The following is a 21,664-nucleotide window of genomic DNA, read 5'->3' as shown; positions in this document are numbered from 1 at the left end:
GCACAATAGATTTGTGTATGGAATTACAAAACAGAACTATAAGATCACTGAATCACATAATTGCACACTTATGTAATCATCAAAATACATAGGCCCTAGAACTCCAGAGCTGCAGAGAGAAAGAGATAAGATTAGCTAATTGTGCATGTTTTGGGAAAAGAAGTCCAATGTTGGTGTTTCTATCAGAAAAATGTAATTCTTTTTCACCTTCCATTCTTTCATCTGCCTCACAGAACAAACAAGACAATTGGTGTGTCTCAATTATATTCTATGCTTGTTCTTATTCCCCAGCTCAGTCCCTCAGAAAACAAAAGTAAACTGGTTGAGCCAAACAGATTTCTGCTCTATAATTCCTGCTGAAATGAAGAATTAAGTTTATTGATGTATTTCTGAATACAATTCTCAAAATCATTTTTTCTATAGACCATTGATATGACTATGATATGAGACATATCATCACTTGAGTGGGCATGTGATGTGAACACGATCTGGACCCTGGCCAAAACCCTAAGTGGGGCCCATAATATGGCTCTAAGAAGCCTCCCTAGGCTGGCCAAACCCCCTAGAAGGGGTATTTTGGGAATTTCTACCCTAATTAGTTGCTGAAATTTAATTCCAGTTTAACTTCTAGAGTCCAATCTTAAGTTAATAGTTGAGTTAGTTATTGAGTCTTAGTTCTTTTAAACTGTAGCACATGTGACAATCAGAGTTTTAATTAAACAGAATTTAAGCATGTGCTGATTAGAGTTTAAATTAATTAAAACTTTTATTTCAGCGTGTGTCCATTATGGACCTTTGGATTTTTAGATTTATTTCAGTGGTCAAGATTATGTGGTGGGATTCTAATATATAAAGAAATCCCACTTAGTGAGTTCTTTTTAGTAGGCTACAAATTAAGGCCTATTCTTTCTTTGTAAGATTAGTCTGATTATTGAATGAAAAGTTACTGAGTTTGTGGACCAAAGGTCTTGTTGAGGGGGCCTCGGCGGATGTTAGTAAAGTTCTTCCTCAATATTCAGCACATTCAGAATTCCAGCAAGTGTTCTCCAGCACCCAAGTAAAGTAACTCCAGCTCCTTCCCCTCCCTTCCCTACCACACAAGGCAACCCACCCCTTTCCCCTTCCCCCCCCCCCCGGGAGTCCTGCGCACCCTAATTTCCCTGCCCAACCCCCTTGCTGCTGTGACCTGACAGCAACCTGCCCCACCTCCACAACAACCTTGCACCTTAACCCCACCCCCTACGATACTCCCTAGGCCCTCCCCTACCCTCTCCCCATCCTGCAACACCCCCCCTCCCGAAACCCATCCGGCCCTCCCTAATCCCCACCCCTTGCCTCACCTTTCCTACCTAATTGGATCACATATAACTCCTAACCCCATCCCTACCCTTAATTCCATCTCAAACCTAAAACCCTAAGAGTAATTCTACACTTCATCTTCTTTATCAAAATTTCTCCAATTCATCTTCAACCTCTATACCTAAACCCTCACCCATACTTTAAAACCATTAGAACTAAATCTGAAATTACAAAAACAGCAACACAGTCCCATTACCCACCTAATCGAAACCCTAAAATCCTAGTTTCCAAACCCTACTGTTAATTTCCAGATCTGAAATTATTTTTCAGCAAGGTTCTAAGTCTAAAACCCACAATCCCCTTTACCTCAAGCTTCGCCGATCCCCTTTGGGCTTTGATCACTCTCGTGAGCACTAAAACCAGTCTAAAAACACCTCATTAAGAGTCTTATTTGCTGGAATTATGGACAGCCCTTAGTTTTAGGAAAAACATCATCAAAACCCTAACCCTAAAACTGGGTTTACATCAGCACATTGTCGGTTCAAGTCCTGCACACCTCGCTAGCGCTTGATGTATCCCATGCCCTGTGCGTCAACATACAGTCAGCATTGAAATGAATAGAGGAGCTGAGTGCTATGTTTCCTGCCTGTAAACCTTCTTTTTTAATCAAATCAAACAAACTGATACAATTTATGACAGCATTCTATAGAGTCATGTGAAACAGCATTTTAATCAACTGAAGTATTCAAATTCACGATTAGAGGTTCTGTAGGAGCCATCCCCAACCACCTCTAAGAGCTGAAAACCTACAAAAATTTACCCAACCTAGAAGAAATGACCCCAAGTGCCCAACAAGCCAAACTTATCGTCTCAGAAAACTGAACATGAGTAAATGAAAAAGTATCTTAACTCAAGCAGACAAGCTACCATTTATATGGAACAAAACAAGGAGAAACCCCAAACAATACTTGTCTCACTAACTTTTCTGTAACATACCAAATCAAAAAGGATGATTTGGACTGCATTTGAGAAAGAACCCAAATAAGTCAACATTAAAAATAAATGAACCAGAGACAAGAATCAGACAGAAGTGATTGTTGAAAAAACAGAATGTTTTGTCTCAAATAGCAAGAGAAGAGAGCAATGATGGTAATTTATTCTGATAATTGTTGCTGTTGATTTGGTACAACCAACTCTATGAATCTTCTCTTTAAATCTGTAACCAACTCTGCCTTCCGTAACTTAGAAAGATCCTTTAATACTTTCTTGTAAATTCGAAAGTTGGGCTTCAGACGCTTCCCAATCATTTCAACAAGAATCTCATGGGCTTCAATAACATACCCTTTCTGCTGATGAAAGCTTGCAAGCAGGCTGTAATTTGTATTGGCTGAAGATTTGTACCTGTTACTCATATCAACCACATACTTATGAGCCTCTTGGAATCTTTCAGCATCGAAGTATCCCTTGATGAAGGCAGCATGTGTCGTTAGGCGAGGTTCTAAACCACATGATATCATCAGATTAAGGAACTCCATAGCAAAATCCACCCTTTGAAGTCTACATGCATGATACACAAGCACTTCAAAGGTCAGAGCATCTCGGATATACCCTGATTCTTCCATAGAATTAAGCAGATTACAAGCCTCAACAATTTGTCCATTCTTGCAGAGTCCACTGAGCAAGTAATTATAAGAGTTAGCATTTGGGTGACAACCAAATTTCTTAATGTCATCCAAATCATCCCGTGCTGCTTGAAAATTGCCATTCCTACATTTAGCCCAGATCATTAGGTTGTAATAAGATGTCTTCCTATCTGTCTCTTCCATCACAAAGGTTGCCAGGTCAAAGGCATTCGAAGCACATAGCAACTTAATCAGGGAATAAATGCCAGAGCCACGACATGAGCCTCCAGCTTCAATTAACATATCTATCAGTCTTTTAACAGAACCTGTAACCGAAGCCCCATTCTTATTTGAAAGAGGCAAAAACCCAAATGCCTTCTCTGTCAGACAAATCCTCTTCTTCGAAAGAACTTTAAATAAAAGAAGCATTGAATCATACTTTCCCAAGCCACCAAGATGAGCAATAACCAGGCTCCAAATATGAGAATTGCAGTTAATTTCGGGCTGAGCCTCTCTAACCCAATTGAAGAAATGTAATGCCGGCACTCTCTCAGAGTTCAAGACCTGCATAACCTCGCAAATTAAAGCAGGTGATATTTTTCCTCTCTGACTGAGCTCCGATTTCATATAGTCTTCTCCTTGTTTAATCAACTCAACAAAGTCGGACACTTCTTTGCTTGGCTTGCGAGCAGAAAATTTATGCTTCATATTTTTTCTCCTGGTTGCAACATCAAAACCTTTTCTACTCTCTTGGGACTTACCACGAACACCTATGCTACGTGCCCCTAGACAAGGTATTTCACTAGAATTGGAGCTTTCCCATGACGTTGGTGATGGAGAAGCGCCTGTAGAATACGTAGAAGACAATCGAGAAACACTATTGACGGGACCCGCATATGCAAACTTAGAGATGAAGTATCTGATTACAGAGTTGGCACTTCTATTGCACATGACAGTTTCTGGACGTTGATACAATAAAAATGTTAGATCCTGAGAAACGATTGAACTCGATCTATACAAATTAGGCTCATTTCTGCAAAACAGAAAAATGGCGAAAACCAGTCACTTTTACGACTAGAGTTGCTTCGAACAAAAAATTCAAAAAAAGCAAGAATCTTCAGTGAATTTTCGGTTCTTGAGAGAGCAAATGAGACGAAGAGTCTGAAATGGATAGAAAAGAGAGCTAAGACAACTAGAGTTCGAATAATACCTGAGTTTCCGGTATATCTTTGACATTCCTATCCAAGGGATCATTGAAGGGATTCCTGGTCAACCAGTGCATTCATCATGCAGCAAGATTCAGATTGAATGGGCATAGAGGGAATAGATTCTAGTTCAGTTCCTAGCGGCACTGAAACGGGTTTTGGGTTTCTTCCGTTTGCTTTAGCACATGGGGAACTCTGCTTGCTGCCTCAGGTTAAGCCAAAGAGGGAGCGCGCAGGCGTCACTGTGCGCCTGTGCCTTAGGTCGGGCGTTTGGTTTTAATTTTGTTTAATTTCGGAAGAGAAGGAAAGAGGCAGAATTAAATAAGAGTATGAGGCTAGTTTGGTCAATATATAATTCCGGTTTGAATCTGAGGACGGCCCAACGCGAATCTACCTGACCCCGTGAACCGAACATGGTTCAGTTACAGAGACTGTGCTGGGTCACAGATGTCTACTGTACTGGTTATGCTGTATGCATGGACTAATGGATACGTTACATTAATCGATCAATTCACGACCAAAATTCATTCATTCATTTTGATCTTGGAAGTCATTTTGTTTCTTTATTTTATATTTTCATATCAAACAATTTAGATTTAGGCTCTCTTTTTTTTTTTATCAATTTTCATTCTCTATTATACCTATTTTAAAAAATTAAGTACACGAATTCATTATTGGTCAATAATGAAAAATGGTGTTGTGAATTTTGTCAAAAATAAATTATAGAATGAAAAATAAATTTAATATGTCAAAATAAAAAATTATTAAAAAATGACAGTGAGCAAGTGCAAAAAGAAAAAAGAAAAAATATATAATTTTTTATAAAATAATATGTATTGACTATTTTACCCTTATCTTAACTATAAAATTTTAAGTAAACATTTGCATAAATAAAGAGAATGAAATTTTAATTATAATCCATAATATACACAAAGTCTATTATGAATTTTAGAGGCTTTTTTATTATTTTAAATTAAAAAATGATATTAGATGCCAAACAATTTAAAATAATGAAAATTTCTCACAATTAAGAATGATAATTGATACCAAAAGAGCGTTAATAATAAGTTAAATTATAAAAGTTCTATTTCTTTGATTTTACATATAATAATTAAGATATTATCATATCAAATGTAATACTTATGACTTCCCACCAAAATATAAAATAAAAAAATGTAATAATTGTGGGTTGGAATTTTTATTTTATTTTATTTTATTTTATTTTATTTTAAACTTTATAAGATTTGAGAAGTTTCATTGTTCAATTGGGAACTTAGATTTAGTTAGCATACTTTCTATAATTGATGCATTACGCTAGGGCTAGGGCTAGCTTTAGAAATAGAGCCAATTAAGGATAGGACCAATTACGGATATAGGGAAAAACAAGCACATGTACAAAGAGAGGGTCAAGGCCAACCCTTTCCCTTCCTAGCCTAATCAGATACAATTAGGGCCGATTGGACTTGGCTTGATCATCAGGGCTTAGAATTAGGGACAAGAATCTTAAGCCTTAAATCAAGTTAAGGCAAGAATGAGCTAAATCTACTATCCACCTTAGCTAGCTGATCCAAACTTTGTTGCCGCGCCTTCCCCAACTTTTTCTTTTGTGACAATAAGAAGCCCCATAGAGCAGCTCCGGATAATGAATTACAAGTGTTAGCACTTATTTGGCAAAAAAAAAAAGTGTTCGGCACTTCACCACCACATGTCATTCAAAAAAGCAACACAATCCCCTTGCAGAGTAGCCAATACTAAAGCTCAAAGCTGTCTTTGATATAGTTTTCATTTTGAGAAAATTACAAATTGCATGCTTTAGTGGGGTTAAAACTCTAGGTTGCACACTTTAGTACTTTAAATTACAAATTGCACACTCCTAATATTCTATCCAAGATTCTGTTAAGTCATGAGGAAAATGACCATACTACCCTCATAAAGTCAAATAACATAAGTACCCTTTTAAAATCCTCTCATACTCAACCCTTTGGGTGGATGAGGGAGAATCCTTTCACCCATCTTTTACTTACACCTTACTGAAAATTGCCTATCTTTACCAAAAACCAACACCCCTACCGGAAAATTTCTCCGCCCACCGTCCCTTGCCAAAAAATCTCTTTCCTAGTCCGATCTCTCCTTTCCAACACAAGTAAATTGTAGAAAGAAACTAAACTCAGCTAGGTACATTTCTATTCATTCATTGCTATTGCTAACTAATTTTTCTATTGGTTTTAGCTTCGATTTGCTATGGGATGGATTGAAATTACAATTTCATCACATAAAACATCGATTATTATCTTTCTCAGAAGTGCAGTATAATGTTGGTTTTCTCTACAATCCATCTAAATATTATATGAAGCCTATTCCCTTTCAAGTGTTCACGATGGATTTTACTCCATCACCGGTGGGCTCTAATTTCTTTTCCCTTTTATTTTCGTCACCCACTGACAATATCCTTTACTTTGCTTCTCTCACCTTTTTGCTCCTCCTTTTGTATGACACTCTCTCTACATACCCGGGATGAAGAACAAATTCTGAAACCTCAAACTAAGAAACTCTTAAGTAGCAGCAATGGCGTTGCCCAAGGTTTACAATGATGTCCAATTTCTGTTATTCTGTTTAGTTAGTTAAAGATAACCATCATTTCATAATTCCTAACAATCAACCTCTTCTATCATGGAAGCATGTGATGAAACTGGTTGAGGAATCTGCACAAACACTCGAACGGTTGTTCTCACAATACTTCTTTAGAGCTGAAACGTACCAGAGGTACTTTCTTTAAGGTATTTAGACACCCCGATTTGTGCAATACGGGTTCTAAAAGTGTCTTCACCCTAAGATCAGTTAGCCCAAGCCTTTAAGGTTGCATCCCAGAAAGGTTACTTAAGGTGTAATCAGGTTATATTCACTGCTTAACAAAATAACCCAGAAAGGTTACTTAAGGTGTAATTAGGTTATGTTCACTGCTTAACAGAATAACAACAGGGGGAGAGAGAGAGAGAGAAAGAGGAGGAGAAAATTCAGTTTCAATAATGAAATCAAAAATAGGTTTATATAGAGCCCCAAAGGCTGTGGGTGAAAGGGTAAGGTCACCTCTCTTAGTGAGGGTACCTATTTAGCTCAACTCCCTTTAGAAAGGTATTTATCTAGCTGACTTCCCTAAAGGAAAGTGCTTCTCTAATGGCACCTCCACATTTTCACCCACAGAGTGGGCTTTCTGGAATAGAGCCCATGACAAAATGGGCCTTCCGGATCAAGGCCTAGGTCTCAAGTCCCAAGTCATATAGAATTATTAGTATTAATTAATACATATCTATATAACCATGGTTGGGTCACAACATGGTATAGGCTTGACTCATGTCGCACAGGGTTCGACCATTAGTTCAAATTAATATTACATAGGTCCTTACTAAATATAAACGATATAATCAATTCCTCTCAACCCGATGTGTGACTAAACAAAAATCATAGGATAAAATACACGATTAAAAAACATATTTATATAAAAATATAAAATAATATTAATTAAGTTTTAAACATATTTACACCAGCTTGGCGTCTCAACCCTTTGATCAACTTATCCTTTGTACAGTCGGGACAATGACATCCACGACAACATCTGGCACGATTAAACCCCAGCTTTGAAACAAATACTCTTCCATCCTTACTGATCGGATAGTTTTCATGGGAGGAGAGAGATTTTCCTGCGATGACATCCATGACAACATTTAGCACAAATAAGCCCCAATTTCGAAAGAAATCCTCTTCCATCCTCACCAACCGGATTGTTTTCATGGGAGGAGAGATATTTTCTGGCAGGGGATGATGGCGGAGAGATTTTCCAGCAAGGGGTGTTGGAGATATTTTCTGGCAGGGGATGATGGCGGAGAGATTTTCCAGCAAGGGGTGTTGGTTTCCGGGGACGTGTAGGTAGAAGATGGGTGAAGGGCTGGGTATGAGAGTGTTTAAAAGGCTATTTAAGTCATTTGATTTTATGAGGATAATGGTCATTTTGCTCATGACTTAATGAAGTCTTGGATGGAATGTTATGAGTGTTCAACTTGTAATTACTAAAGCATGCAATCTGCTTTAGGGCACTAAAGCGTGCAACCCAGAGTTTAAGCCCCAAAGAAAGCGTGCAATTTATAATTTTCTCTTTCATTTTTTATTATTACATATTTCTCAAAAAACAGTACTGGACTCATTTTGGGTCAAAATATAAAAGCGTTCAGTAAACAATAAATGAAATAGATTTTACAGTAGAAAATACGTTAATTTGGTGTATCTCTGCTAAGAAATGATTTTATATAAGTTTAGAACTTACTCCTCCAATACCAAGTAAACTGTTACTTTATCCATTCCATAAACTATAAAATACTTTACAATCATACAATCCGCTTCTTTTGGTAAAAAAGTTTGGGTGTATTGGGCTTTTTTGCACTGAACTTCTAATGGGAAGTTATCATGTCTTGGGGAGGGTAGGGCAGGAAGATGCACGTATTGCTGATCAGTTGAGTGTGCAGGTGAAGGTTCAACCAATCAAAGCTCCTCTTGAGGTTCATTGGCTGCTTCTGGAAATCAGGTGGCTCAAACTGAATATAGATGGCTTGCTCTTAGTAATCCAGGACATGTTGGTGTTGGTGGAATGGGTGTCAACTGTGCAATTTGGGTGGTTTTGGTTTAGGCATAATATTTTCGGGCTGAAAAACACTAAGCCCAAACACAACCTATTTGCAAAATAACAATAAAAGTTGCTCCATGACTAACGATTTTCATCTTTCTTTTCTTTTTTCTTCTCCCCTAGAATTAAAATAGGAAATATAAGAGAGAGGTAATGGGAACAACTGCACTCTTGAGGGAAGAAATTAGATTGATGAAAGAAAAAAAATGAAGTTAACCTACTTTAAATCTGAAATATATAGCTAAGTTAGAGAGGTACTTCACTAATAGGTTGATTGAGGCCATTTGGTTTAGGCTAACGGGCTGCACACAAGTTGGCCTGTACCAGCCCGAAACAGTTCAGACTTTGCCCCGTAGCCTAAACACAAAGTATTAAGGTTTGGTTTGGGCCGGTTCAAGATATAATAGTCCGGTTTGATTTGGTCTTAATGGTTCAGGCTGCAAATTGACACCCTAACGAGTGGTTTGCTTAGGGGCGACAATGCAATGGCGGTGAAATATTTTTGCTCTCATTTGGGTTTGTGATCCATCTATGAAGCTGAATTTAAGGGGCTGGTTAGGGGGGTGTCAATGGCAAGGGAGGTGAATCTTTCAAAGCTCTGGATTGAGACAAATTCAGTAGTAGTGGCTATGGCTATAAACAAGAAGCGATTACCCTGGCTTATCATGTAAAGATGGTAAGCATTCAATGATACCTAGAAACAATAGTGTGAAAAACACATTGTTTTCATGAGGCAAATCCAATAGCGGATTTTCTTGCAACCTTAGCATCAAGAGAAAGGAAACTAGTGTTCACTAGAAAACAACCTTCGAAGAGAGATAAGCTAGGATGCTATGCATAGAGTTAGATTTTGGTTTGGTTAGTTTTTAAGCTTCGAGTTTGAGGCCGGTGCTACTGATGCTTTGTTTTGACGATTTTTATATGTACCTAGCGTGAATTTTGACCTCCTATTCAAAAAAAGGAAGGAACTAGTGAGGAAGAGTGTATAGGCAGCAATTGATGTTGCAGGGACAAGTGTGTTTGGTTCTTGATCATTAGCTTGATGGGGTAGTTATTTTTTCCATTTAACATAAATGGCTTCTTAGCTAAGGAGGAGAGGAAAAAACAAATAAATAAATCAAGGAAGAAAAAAAAGGGAGACTCAAGATCAAAATCAGGGCTTGATTAAGATTAATGTAAGGGTCAATATTAGAGTTAAATCTAGTTTAAAGTTAGAGTTTAGATTAAGCCAAAATCAAGATGGGATCAGGGCCAAAATATGGGCCTAAAAGTCATGTATGGGTCAGACAAGACAAATACTGTTTCTCGGGCGGCCTATCGTTGACCCTGAATTAGGACTCGGATATTTTGACCATGCATTATTCTTAGGGCCAAAATCATTAGCGCAGGCCTTATTCAAGCTTGGAGCTGGTTAGGGCCATAAGGGCCAAACTTGCGCCCCATCTTCCATAAAAGACATTCGACTCTATTTTGCAAGGAGAGATACTGGTGCCAAAGTATGCCATGCTACCGGATCAGATCTTGGTCGTCTTGACTTAGTGAGGTCCAACGATGAGAAACCATGTATGGTTTTTGTAGAAATTAGCCTCAATCATTAGCATGGCATGATGCAAGTGAAAGCACAACTACCACGTAATAGTTTATCCAAAATTCAAATTTGATGCTGCACAATAATTGAGTGAAAGCAACCGTAGAAGAAACACTATAATTAAGTTCTTTCATGTTTTGGTTTCTTCTTAGAATATTCTTCTAATAGTAGTTATATCTCGCTTGAAATGTACCAGTTAAACTCTGCAAACACTAATGAAACGGGGAAAAATGAAGAAGGCGAGGTTAGGTGGGGAGGGGGAAGGAGATGAGTAGGTTGGGTGGGAGGGAGGGGAGTGTTAAACCTCTACAACTTGATACAAAGGTACATAAAATTACAAAACTAACCCCAGGAAAAGTGGAAATATCATCCAAGGCAATACTTGCTTTTAGGAAACTTAATAAAAATTAAATGCCTTTTAGTAAAGAAATTATGGTTCAATTCACCCTGATACTATATTTAAATTATATATAAAAGCTATCGTGAAGGTGTAAGATGGGTCAAGCTATGAGAAAAAATAATGGATATTTGAAGAATATTTTACTAGCATTTTAAAATAAACTTAAAGATAATAAACAAGAAATAGAAGTCAACCACACATAAATCAAAGTAATTAATAAAAGATTACGTAGAAACTAATAATACTTTCGCGGATATTCAAATCTTGATTAACAAAGAAAGTATGGCTTTTAAAAGTTTATTCCAATTTTAATTATGTTACGCAAGTGCATGACACAGAACTGCTAAGAATCATGCCAATTGCCAAATACGTTGGAAGTCAATTTAGAAAACATTATATATAGCAGCCTCAACATTTTCCTTTCTCACTCGTCTTCCTATTCTTGTTTCATTTTCTTTAGAAATCATGAAGTCTCGTCTATCTTCTAGTTTCACTTCTCTCTTGTTCTTATTTCTTTCATGTTTGGTTCATCATCAGCAAGACCGCTGCTATCTTCATCTTTTCGTCCTTCTTCTTCTTTTTCTCCTTCTTTTCATCGTGACAGTTCAATATCAGATTTTCGGTTACTGAACAGAAGATCTTTACTGAGCTGTGAAGATCCAAATCCATATCTTAAGATCAATTTCAGTTCGGTTGCAGCGTCTGGACTTTTGAATGAACAATATGTAACAGTTACTGTAAGTGGTGTTATAGTTCCTGCAGATTCTGACTGGGTTGCCATGGTCTCACCTTCTTACTCCAAGTAAGCGAAAACAAGAAAAGTAGACTTCTTTTAAATCACAGTTTTCCCACTTTGAAGATTCTTTTTTGGTGGGTTGATAAAATTAGGGTTCTTGGTTGTGTGTGCAGTGTCACAGATTGTCCTCTAAATGAAGCTTTGTACCTTGAGACTGGAGATACTAGTGACCTTCCTCTACTCTGCCATTATCCTGTGAAGGTAACTACTAGCAAAATAAGAAATGCATAAATTTGACATGATTAATGCTAGTTAAGAAATATAAAATTATATTTTCTCTAACATGATTAAAAAATATGGAAACTAAAGGATATTCTTTGGTATTACAGGCTCAATATGTGCAGAACGATCCAAATTATCTTAATTGTAACAATGCCGTATGCCAGGAATCCCTGGGTGGCGTGTGTATCGTGAAAACATGCAGTGGTACAATAACATTTCATGTCACTAACATCAGAACTGATATAGAGTTTGTGTTCATGACTGGGGGTTTTGATACACCTTGCATCTTAAAACGAACAAATCCTGTGAGCTTTGCTAATCCAAATAGTCCAATGTATGGTCATCTCTCAAGTGTGGATTCAACTGGACAATCGGTAATATCGGTCATCTTGATCTCATAGACTAGATTTACATCAGTATGTGATGAGATTATGAACTAATTAGACAGTGTTTGGGTTTATTTTGGGGGCAGATGAGATTAACATGGGTGAGTGGAGACCAAAACCCTCAACAAGTTCAATATGGGAATGGATACACTGCAACATCACAAGTTACCACCTTTACCCAAAATGATATGTGTGGTGAGTACTTGTGATCTATTGATTTTCTTTTGTTATTCAATTTCCTAATTTTATTCTGAGGGAAGATATTGCAGAATCTAATTTTATACCCCCAATTCTGAAATTGGAATTTAGGTACTGATGCAATAAGCCCGGCCAAGGATTTTGGATGGCATGACCCTGGTTATATTCACACTGCGCTTATGACCGGACTGCAACCTTCAACAAGTTACTCCTACAGTTATGGAAGGCAAGTGAATTACAAATATAAAAACTTTAGGGGAGAAAGAGAGAGCTTGAAGCCAATCAATTCATGAAGATGATACAGAAGTGTGTTTATATGTTCTCAAATTTCTTTTTTCTATCAATCTTCATTAAACAGAGAAACCTTATGTCACATTGCAGTGATTCAGTCGGTTGGAGTTCTCAGATTCAATTCTGGACACCTCCTGCAGGAGGATCAGCTGGACTTAGCTTCCTTGCATTTGGGGACATGGGGAAGGCTCCCCATGATGCCTCCGTTGAGCATTACATTCAGGTCATACCCTTAAAAGATTTTGTATCCATTTTGTTAAAAACACACATTCATGCAATTCTTATTTGAGTTTGTGTAATGTTGTTTAAATAAACAGCCCGGATCAATATCAGTTACAGATGCCATGACCCAAGAAGTTGCATCAGGCAATGTGAACTCCATTTTCCACATTGGGGACATCAGCTATGCTACGGGCTTCTTAGTTGAATGGGATTTCTTCCTTAACCAGATAACCCCTCTAGCATCTCGTGTTACCTACATGACTGCAACTGGAAACCATGAGAGAGACTATCCAGACTCCGGATCGGTCTACGAACTTACTGATTCAGGTGGTGAATGTGGAGTCCCTTATGAGACCTATTTCCCTATGCCCACAAGTGCTAAGGACAAGCCATGGTACTCCATAGAACAAGGGCCCATCCATTTCACCGTGATTTCTACTGAGCATGATTGGAGCTCAAGCTCAGAACAGGTAACTTAAATGATCTTCCTGTTCCATAATATTATGTTCATAGAAATTCTATAAATCTCCTTCTTTGATCATATTCTAACAAATGTGAAATCCATAATAGTACCAATGGATGGAAACAGACATGGGTTCGGTTGATCGATCGAAAACTCCTTGGTTAATTTTCATAGGGTAAGTATGACCCAACAATCTTATTATTGCTTGCGTTAAAGAAAGTAATATTAGCCACTGAAACATTTCCACTTGCAGGCACAGACCAATGTATTCTTCCATATCAGGAATACTTCCTAGTGTAGATCCAACTTTTGTATCAACTGTAGAACCTTTACTAATGAACTACAAGGTAAGTTAAATATATCCATCCTACCAACAAGATAAATGTATCTTTAAAAAGAAACGTGAGTTTTTAGAGATCGTGTATTGAGCTAGAACATGAAAAATTTGTGATCATGAATCATCAGGTGGATCTTGCTTTCTGGGGCCATGTCCACAACTATGAAAGAACTTGTGCGGTTTATCAAGGTGCTTGCAAGGCCATGCCTACTAAAGATGCAAATGGGGTTGACACATATGATAATACAAATTACAGTGCTCCAGTTCATGCAGTTATTGGTATGGCAGGGTTCACACTGGATCAGTTTCCAACTAATGTAAGCTAAATGAGTATCATCTTCATAGTACATGCAGCCCATTGCAGTTTTTTCAAGTAGTATTGATCATCATGTATTCATGTGTTTTTTGCTTTGGACAGACTACTGCTGCTAGTTGGAGTTTAGTTCGGATTGCTGAATATGGATATGTAAGATTCTCAGCAACAGTGCAAGACTTAAGTGCAGAGGTTAGTAAAAATGAAACCAAACTTTCACTATGTAAACGTTTTTTGTTTTTCTTTTACTTGTCAGAGAACAAATTCATTAAATGAAAACCAAGAATGTAATACTCTCCATGCTAAGTCCACCACAATTTACCCATCCAAAGACAATCAACAAGAGTAAGTCCACCACCCTTTACCCAGGGCAAAGATAATTCAATAAATAAGTGCTCGCCCAAAACTATTGTAGATTGTAAAATCCTGGAATGTAGTACCTGCAAGATGTAGAAGATAAAGGAGAAAGAAGGAGAGACAAGAGAGGGGTAAGTGTTAGATTTTCGGCTCTGGCAAGAGAGATCAGAGATCCTTAATTTCCCCTAATATTGCCAGTTCATTTCATAGGAAACATTTAAACTAAAATTTAAGGTCATTTCGATCTTCACCCAATTGTTGATTTTTCAGTTTGATTTGTGAATCCCCCTTTCTTCTTGGTTTATATTCCTAGCCATAAATGGCTGAGTAAGGCTAGCTTTGAGACATCAATGTAATTACAAGCTGAAAAATTAAGATAAAAAATAAGCCTCAGATGAGCACAGGTGAAAAGAAATAGAATTATTAATGTGGAAATCGAGCATAGTAACCGTGAATACCAAACCAAAACCTATCCCCAGTGACATAGAAGAGGCCATAAACAAATCGGAAGATGACTAAATAAACTTCTCACAAACTAAAATCTATTCATAGTTTTTTCCCGATTCCTCCTTTTTCCTGGTTTTTTTGGTACTCGCAGTCAACTAACTTCATTCTTTGTCTTCCCAATTCTAGATGGTGGTTGCAAGCACCATGATGGTTGAGGATAGCTTTCACATCATCAAAAGCTAGACAATTAGGCTCGTCTTTGATGATAGCTTTCAGAGCATCAAAAGTTGGTCGTGAATTTATGTGTGTTTGTGTTTGTATGTGTGAGAAAGAGAGAGAGTACATTCATTGCCTTGTAAAAAGAATTTGCACAGATATTTCTAAATAAAATTTACTGATGTTGTTGATGCATTCTCTGGATAATTTAATATCCATTTTGATAAAATTGTCCGCAGCCTTGTGTTCCTTTTATATTCCAACTAGTTAGGATTTTTTTCCAATTCATCCTTAGACTAATGACCAATATAAAGCAAGAAAATCAGGGTTCAGCTCCTCTCTTTGGAGAATATATCTCAGGGAGTGCCCAATGAACTCCATGAGTTTGCCATGTGGATTATACTAATCCAAGGGATGAAATAAAAATTTTGTTTTTATCCTTACTGAACCCACAAACTCAGTAACCCGATTTGGAGTCCCTCTTTCGTTTTCATCTTCCTCAAGACTGCAAGAGTGGAGACTGAGTTGCCTGCTCCCATTTTTACAAAGAAAAAACAAAAGTTCCTGCTCCCTTGAAGAACATCTTCTTCTTCCTCCTGAGACTGAGTGAACAAGCGAGCAGGGAAGACCAATAGAAGATCGGACTGAAGCACAAATGTAGACCCACAAGGAAACTCTATCTGACTTCCTAGCTAGTGCCGATTTCGTGTTTTCTGCATCTACTTTTCCTGCTTTATTCACTCCCTTTCTTCCAGTCTAAGGGCTGCAACTGGTACGCCATAAACGTATGTTCAGTTCCCTTCTTTAACAGGAGAATGATACAGCAATAGGGACAAATCTGTGTTTCATTGGCAACCTGGTAGGGACAAAACCACCTGTGTTGTAATCGTGCAAAGATAAAAAATTCAGGAGTTTTCTGCACGGGTCAAAAAGGTTCGCAAAAGGAAGAAGAGGATGTCATTCACGGGAGAAGGCAGATTTTTCTCGTAAAAATGGCAGCAGGCTTCATGATGAGAAATGGCAGTCTCCAATTTGGCTGACTTTAGGAAGATGAAAATGAAGAACGGACTTCAAATTGGGTTTTTAGGTTTGTGGGTTCAGTTAGAGTAAAATAATTTTGTTTTATTTCAGCCCTTAGATTGGTATAACACATGGTAAACCCACAAAGCTCACTGGGCACTTTCTAGGAGATATTCTCTATGAAGAAGAGCTGAACTCAGAAAATTAACAAAGAAAAGCCTAATTAATTATCAGTTGGCAATTCTACTGAAGGGCATGAAGGGCGGGCCTGGCGCAATAGTGAAGTCTCTCCATTGTGCGCTGGAGGTCGTATGCCCTTTTAATTCTACTGAAGGGCATATATTCGAGGTTAGCATACAAAACTTGTCAAGAGGGTCTTAATTATTAGTTGAGACCACGATTGGCAGTCCCGGCCTCAACACTGATCAAATACCTACATTAAAAGAGAAAGAACGAAGTGTTATTGTTAGCCCCGACATTGTATCATTGATAATATAGCACCTGCAATGAGTGCTGGCTGTAGCTTCTCCCCAACCCATTTTCAAAATTTTTTACCCCATTTCTTTTGGTTTATTTCTCTATTCCCTTCTTAGACTTAAGCCCAGATTTTCCTTCTTTTGAAACCCAAATATCATAATCTGAGAGTGTCAGGACATCGCTCTTTGAAGGAACACTAAACACGACTCCACTTCAAGCTTTGGCTTCTTTCCCTTTCTCCCGATTTTGGCATTTTATTTCACTTTAACTAGTTAGGGATATTTAGTATTTTACCTTCCTGTTAACACAGCCAGATGATCTCTCTACTCAGCAACCATGGGGAAAACAGATATGGGAGTGGGGGGAAGCTCAAGTCCCACTGTAGAAGGTAGAGATGGGCCGATAAATGATACAAGAAATCTCACCTTGGCAATGAGTGGAAGAAGCCATTTTCTGGTTCTTCCCTTGAGAAGATTAGTATTGAGGCCAGGCAACCTAACTCTGCTATTAGAAAATGTGCCTGAGTTCAATTGATTAAGAATGAAAAGAAGATAGCAGCCTTTGTGCCTAATGATGGTTGCTGAAACTACATTGAAGAGAATGACGGGGTGTTGATTTCCGGATTTGGACGTAAGGGTCATGCTGTCGGAGATGTTCCTAGAGTCAGGTTCAAAGTTGTGAATTTGTCTGGTTTGCCTATTCTTGCCCTCATCAAGGAAAAAGAGGAGAAGCCTAGGTCTTAGTTTATTTTTGTCATTCTAGTGCCACCATTTTTAGTGTTTAGTTCAAGGACGATGCTTAGCTACTCATCAGATGAGTGGAGTTTTGAACTATTTTGTTATCCATTTTGAAGTATTCAAGTGCCTTCTGATTCCTCTCAATGGATGGCCAATCGGTGGTGTTCGTCTTCCATTCAATGCTTATAGAGGTTGCACCAATCACCAAGGCAGATCTTACTATTGACAATCTGATGCTACTCATCCCTCAATCTCACGGTAAATTTCTATCCATCTGGTGGTTACAATAACAGCATCCCCTAGTGTTATGTCAATTTTTTGATCGGCCAGGACATAAAGCCCATGCTTGCTATTAGCATGTCAATCATGGTTAATAAGGTTCCACTAGTGCTCGTTGAACCACAATTGAATCGAATTGAAAACCCAAACAAGATGAAGAGAAATTGGATACTAGACCTAGGATGCTATTTAAATACTTCCTCATACTGTAAAGGATGTCTATGTTGTAATATGAATGTGAAGCCATGCATGACATGCTGCATGCTTCTAAGAATATAACATGTGGGTCCCACACTCAACACACACATTATGCTTATATGTTAATGTCTTACTTACTACTATCTCAATGCTTTATGTGAATGTAATATGATCACAGGTTATTTGGGGGGGGGGGGGGGGGGTTGCATTCTTATAATATCTTGGGGGTGATGAATATGGCCATTGCCTCCAAAATACATCATCCTGCATGTTTGCATACACATCCATGTCCATGTAGTTGCATTGGGTTGGGAACAATCCTAGAGTGAAACACCATACCAACAAGAGAATTTGGGTTTGCAACCCATGGTGTTGTGTAGTGTTACCAAGGGGTTCCCAATAGACCGAATAAGAGCCGTGAAGGGACATTGAGTACCCTAGTGTACCATTCATGCCCTACCAAGATAGTGGCGTTTGAGGTAGTGGAATTTGGTTGCCAGGGTGTACATCCAAGATAGGGGGTGCTTGAGGATATACACTCCTAGAATGGTAAGGGGTGCCAAGATAGATGGTGCTTGAGGATGGTATCTCCAAACCATGGAGTGCACCTAGAGTAGAGACTTTGAATTGTGCTAGGTAAGTCCCGACACATGCCGGTCCTAAACCCACAGTCGTGCATTTTATTTTCACTAGTGATGATGAGTGTGTGGTAAGGATGATGAGTGTGGTGAGATGAAATGATGAGAGTGGACCAAGAACCCCTTAACCCTAGTTGTGGTTTCAAGTATGGCCTTTGCCCTAAACACCCAATTGTAAACTTTCTTTTCATGGACTATGAGGCCACCATTGTGGACTAGTATGTGTTGAAGGCGTGTTACCAAAATAAGAGACCTACATACCTTGCATGTATTGGATGGTATCTAGGACTGCGTCATATTGCATTGTGGATGTGCTTGTTTCCTCCTCACGAGTTTGAACTCATCCCCATATGAATTCTTTCTTTTAGATGCTAATACAAGGCTTGAGATTGTACTTGTGGGGAAGCCGTGCAGGCGGAGAAGTCTAGTGCTGCGGATTAGGAGGTGCCATTCGTCCCGCTTCATGATGCTCTCTACTATTGCTACACCTGTTCCTATGGATCATTTATATCCTAGAGTTGGGAATTATATAAGAGGGGTCATCCTGCTCGTAGAAAAAACAATTGAAAAAAAACTTTATTTACTTTTTAGTATTGGATGAGCTGTAAGCTTAGGTTGATCAATTAACTCACTCAGTATAGTACATAGTAAGACAATGTGAACTGTTGCTATCTCTTGTTTTGGATATCTTGAATGTGCATCAATTATGGTACTGCATCTGGCTGGTCGGGGGGGGGGCTTGTGTAGAAATCCCAAACAGTCAGGCTGATCTGGATAGCCCTCAGGAAGGGGATGTGACACCGTGAGGCAAACCCTATCACTAATTTTCTAGCTAAGTTAGTAGCAAACCTCTTGAAGTGTGGCCTGATCACATCCAAAAAGGGATGTAACTGGGATGCTTTACAGCTCCCTAGGTTTAGGTTTAGTTGATTCTTTGGCTTAGTGATTATCCATCTCTTGGAACCAGTCAGGTTAAATGTAGTGGGGCAACTGATGTTGCAAGGTTGAGTGAGATGGTTCCATATTATTGTACCTTTCAGTTGAGTGATTATCCATCTCTTGGAACCAGTTAGGTTCGATGTAGTGGGGCAACTGATGTTGCAAGGTTGAGTGAGGTGGTTCCATATTATTGTACCTTTCTTATCTCTTTATTTAAATAAAATTCTAATCTTTATTTTGAAAAAAACAAAAAAAAAGGGTTGAAAATTTTGATATCCCTCAAGGGGATAGAGATAGAACTGATAAATGGGGATGCCTTGGAGTCAATCCCAATAGATTTTAGACCATATCTGATCAGCTCAGCATAAATGAAGCATGAGTTGACATCTTTTTTGAAAGTTCATATCTATATTGTCCTCTTCTATTTATGTGGAGAAAAGAACATGCAGTCATAGCATATGATAGCATCTCGATAAAACTATTTTGACACCTTCCTAAGAAATGACATTTTTTTAAATTTGTTTTGAGAATTCTACCAAAAAAAAGGGCAAATTACATATGGATCCACTGTGTTTGTAGTCAATACATCTACTACCCCTTAAAAAAAATCAATTACAGATGGCCCCTTACTGTATCAACAGAGCTGCCCAATTATAGCTTTCAATTCTTAACAATAGGGGGCATCTATAATTGATTTCCCCCCCTAGGTGTAGTAGATGTAATTGATTACAAACATAAGGGGTCTATGTAATTTTCCTAAAAAAGAGGACTTTCGTGAAGAGAGAGACATATGAAAGTGCTTGTATGCTATGCTGCCAGACTGGATCCTGACCACTTGATTTGAAGCTGACTAATGAAAACATATGAATCAAAGAACATACAAATCATTTGTAGACAATGGAAAATGCATCTAGTTTTGTCCACTATTCAAACTTGATGCTGCACAATTGACTGAAAGCCATGGTAGAAGAAACACTAGACGTGAAATGTATTAACTTCTGTTGGGGTAATTGTATTACAAATTCTTCAAACATACAAAAATGAAATTGCAATACAATTGAGAGATGAAGATCTTTAGACAATCCGGAGAGCTTGAAGTTGCAACCGAACTAACCATCGATCAATGAGGTTGAGTCACACCTTGAGTGCTGTGTTTAAGGTAATTGATGCACCCTACTACCAAGGGTTCTTCGCACCACCACCTCCAAGATAAAGCAACCTCCAACTAGAAGATAAGGTAGTTCTTCTAGTCCCTTCAAGGAGCCAAAAGCTAGAGCACAACACATAGACAAATTCAAAGAAATAAATTAACTTTGTAACACAAATTATATGCGAGTGTGAGGAATGTCTCATTTACTCACCACATGCAAGGAAAGGTTGGGTTTATATAGGCCCAAACCTCACCTTACACCCCTTAGGATTCTTAAGGCAATGAATTGGAGAATCAATTCTCCACTAATGGAGAATCAATGCTTGTCCCTCCTCCACTAATGAGAATAAACTACCTTGACCTAACCTCCACACTACTTGGAGAAGTAACTCTCATATTCACTTCTTTGAAATGAATTGGATTTAATCCATTCAAAGACCTTAACCCCACTCATGGTAATGGCCATGAATGGTCATGAAGTTGAAATGAGAAATGAAGGTCAAGAGTTAGAATTTCAGTAAATTCCATCATTCAAGTAAGCCCACCTCATCACCATGATCAAGACCTTTAAGACCCATGACCAATGTCATGAAGAGCCTCATAACCAAGGTCATGAAGGGCCTCCTTTACTCATGATGCCTCATTACCACCCTTTCCTCATGGGTCCCACACACTAACAAAATAATTAAATAAAAGAAATGCAAAACTAATTTTGAAACTTAATATATAGATAATATAGATTTTAATAAAAAACCTAACAATCCCCCACAAGTTTCAAAATTGCAAAAAAGGACTCGTGTTGTGACTTTATTAGACACTAAAGGACACATCGTTGTAGGTGTCTTTCGGACTTGAACCTACACTGGGTCTAATGAGTCATGCTACAGAGTACGGGTAGAGTTAGACTCCTTGAACCTTTCCTTATTAGTGTAGCTGACCGCCCCATCATCCATGTCCCAAAGGTCGACTTTTGGAGCTACCTTTTATATTATGCATTGGACTTTTGAACCGGCCATGTCCCTTATCCTGGATTCATGAATGTTCAGAGAACTCGCGTATAAGTTCTCATTGGCGGCGGCCAAACCACCTACATCCACTTAGGTTAGTCTTTGATGTGCACCACAACTAACACACCCCCACATTCCTTGGGATTAGACTAATTAAGAGCTTTGCTCAACCTTACCCTTGT

General features: G+C 38.3%; 2 protein-coding genes across 3 annotated transcripts; one reads left to right on the top strand and one right to left on the bottom strand.

The window, feature by feature from the left end:
• Positions 1 to 1,467: 1,467 nt before the first annotated feature.
• LOC148999027 (uncharacterized) lies at positions 1,468 to 4,397 on the bottom strand. Of its 2 annotated transcripts, none has more exons than XM_089141526.1 (2): positions 4,132 to 4,397; positions 1,468 to 3,880 (listed from the first exon to the last, which is right to left on the bottom strand). In XM_089141526.1, exon 2 carries the CDS (start codon positions 3,870 to 3,872, stop codon positions 2,454 to 2,456), a length of 1,419 nt encoding a protein of 472 aa, XP_088997652.1. In that variant the 5' UTR covers positions 3,873 to 3,880; positions 4,132 to 4,397; the 3' UTR covers positions 1,468 to 2,453. The 2 variants fall into 2 exon arrangements, with proteins under 2 accessions (XP_088997652.1, XP_088997651.1); XM_089141525.1 differs by having other exon boundaries at positions 1,469 to 3,954.
• A 6,895-nt stretch (positions 4,398 to 11,292) lies between these two features.
• Positions 11,293 to 14,366, top strand: LOC148999026 (putative inactive purple acid phosphatase 27). Its single transcript, XM_089141524.1, has 12 exons — positions 11,293 to 11,591; positions 11,699 to 11,786; positions 11,915 to 12,181; positions 12,280 to 12,388; positions 12,503 to 12,617; positions 12,773 to 12,905; positions 13,000 to 13,374; positions 13,475 to 13,542; positions 13,621 to 13,714; positions 13,833 to 14,021; positions 14,123 to 14,209; positions 14,274 to 14,366. The coding sequence occupies exons 1-12, from the start codon at positions 11,308 to 11,310 to the stop codon at positions 14,364 to 14,366; spliced, it is 1,902 nt and encodes a 633-aa protein (XP_088997650.1). The 5' UTR covers positions 11,293 to 11,307.
• Positions 14,367 to 21,664: the final 7,298 nt, after the last annotated feature.

Source organism: Hakea prostrata, unplaced genomic scaffold (assembly GCF_041222555.1).
Source record: "Hakea prostrata isolate BN-2017 unplaced genomic scaffold, UWA_Hpros_2 contig_64, whole genome shotgun sequence".
In the NCBI taxonomy this organism is placed as follows: domain Eukaryota; kingdom Viridiplantae; phylum Streptophyta; class Magnoliopsida; order Proteales; family Proteaceae; genus Hakea; species Hakea prostrata.
The sequence above is the reverse complement of the archived record's forward strand: the minus strand, read 5'-3'. Positions and strand labels throughout refer to the sequence as shown.

Bases quoted from the DNA above. Each gene is read 5' to 3' on its own strand.
- LOC148999027 (XM_089141525.1), bottom strand. From the start codon at position 4,175: ATGATCCCTTGGATAGGAATGTCAAAGATATACCGGAAACTCAG. The intron at 3,955-4,131 runs GTATTATTCGAA...TCTGTTTTGCAG, and splicing joins AAGATATACCGGAAACTCAG to AAATGAGCCTAATTTGTATA.
- LOC148999026 (XM_089141524.1), top strand. From the start codon at position 11,308: ATGTTTGGTTCATCATCAGCAAGACCGCTGCTATCTTCATCTTTTCGT. The intron at 12,906-12,999 runs GTCATACCCTTA...TTAAATAAACAG, and splicing joins CCGTTGAGCATTACATTCAG to CCCGGATCAATATCAGTTAC. The intron at 14,210-14,273 runs GTTAGTAAAAAT...TTTACTTGTCAG, and splicing joins TGCAAGACTTAAGTGCAGAG to AGAACAAATTCATTAAATGA.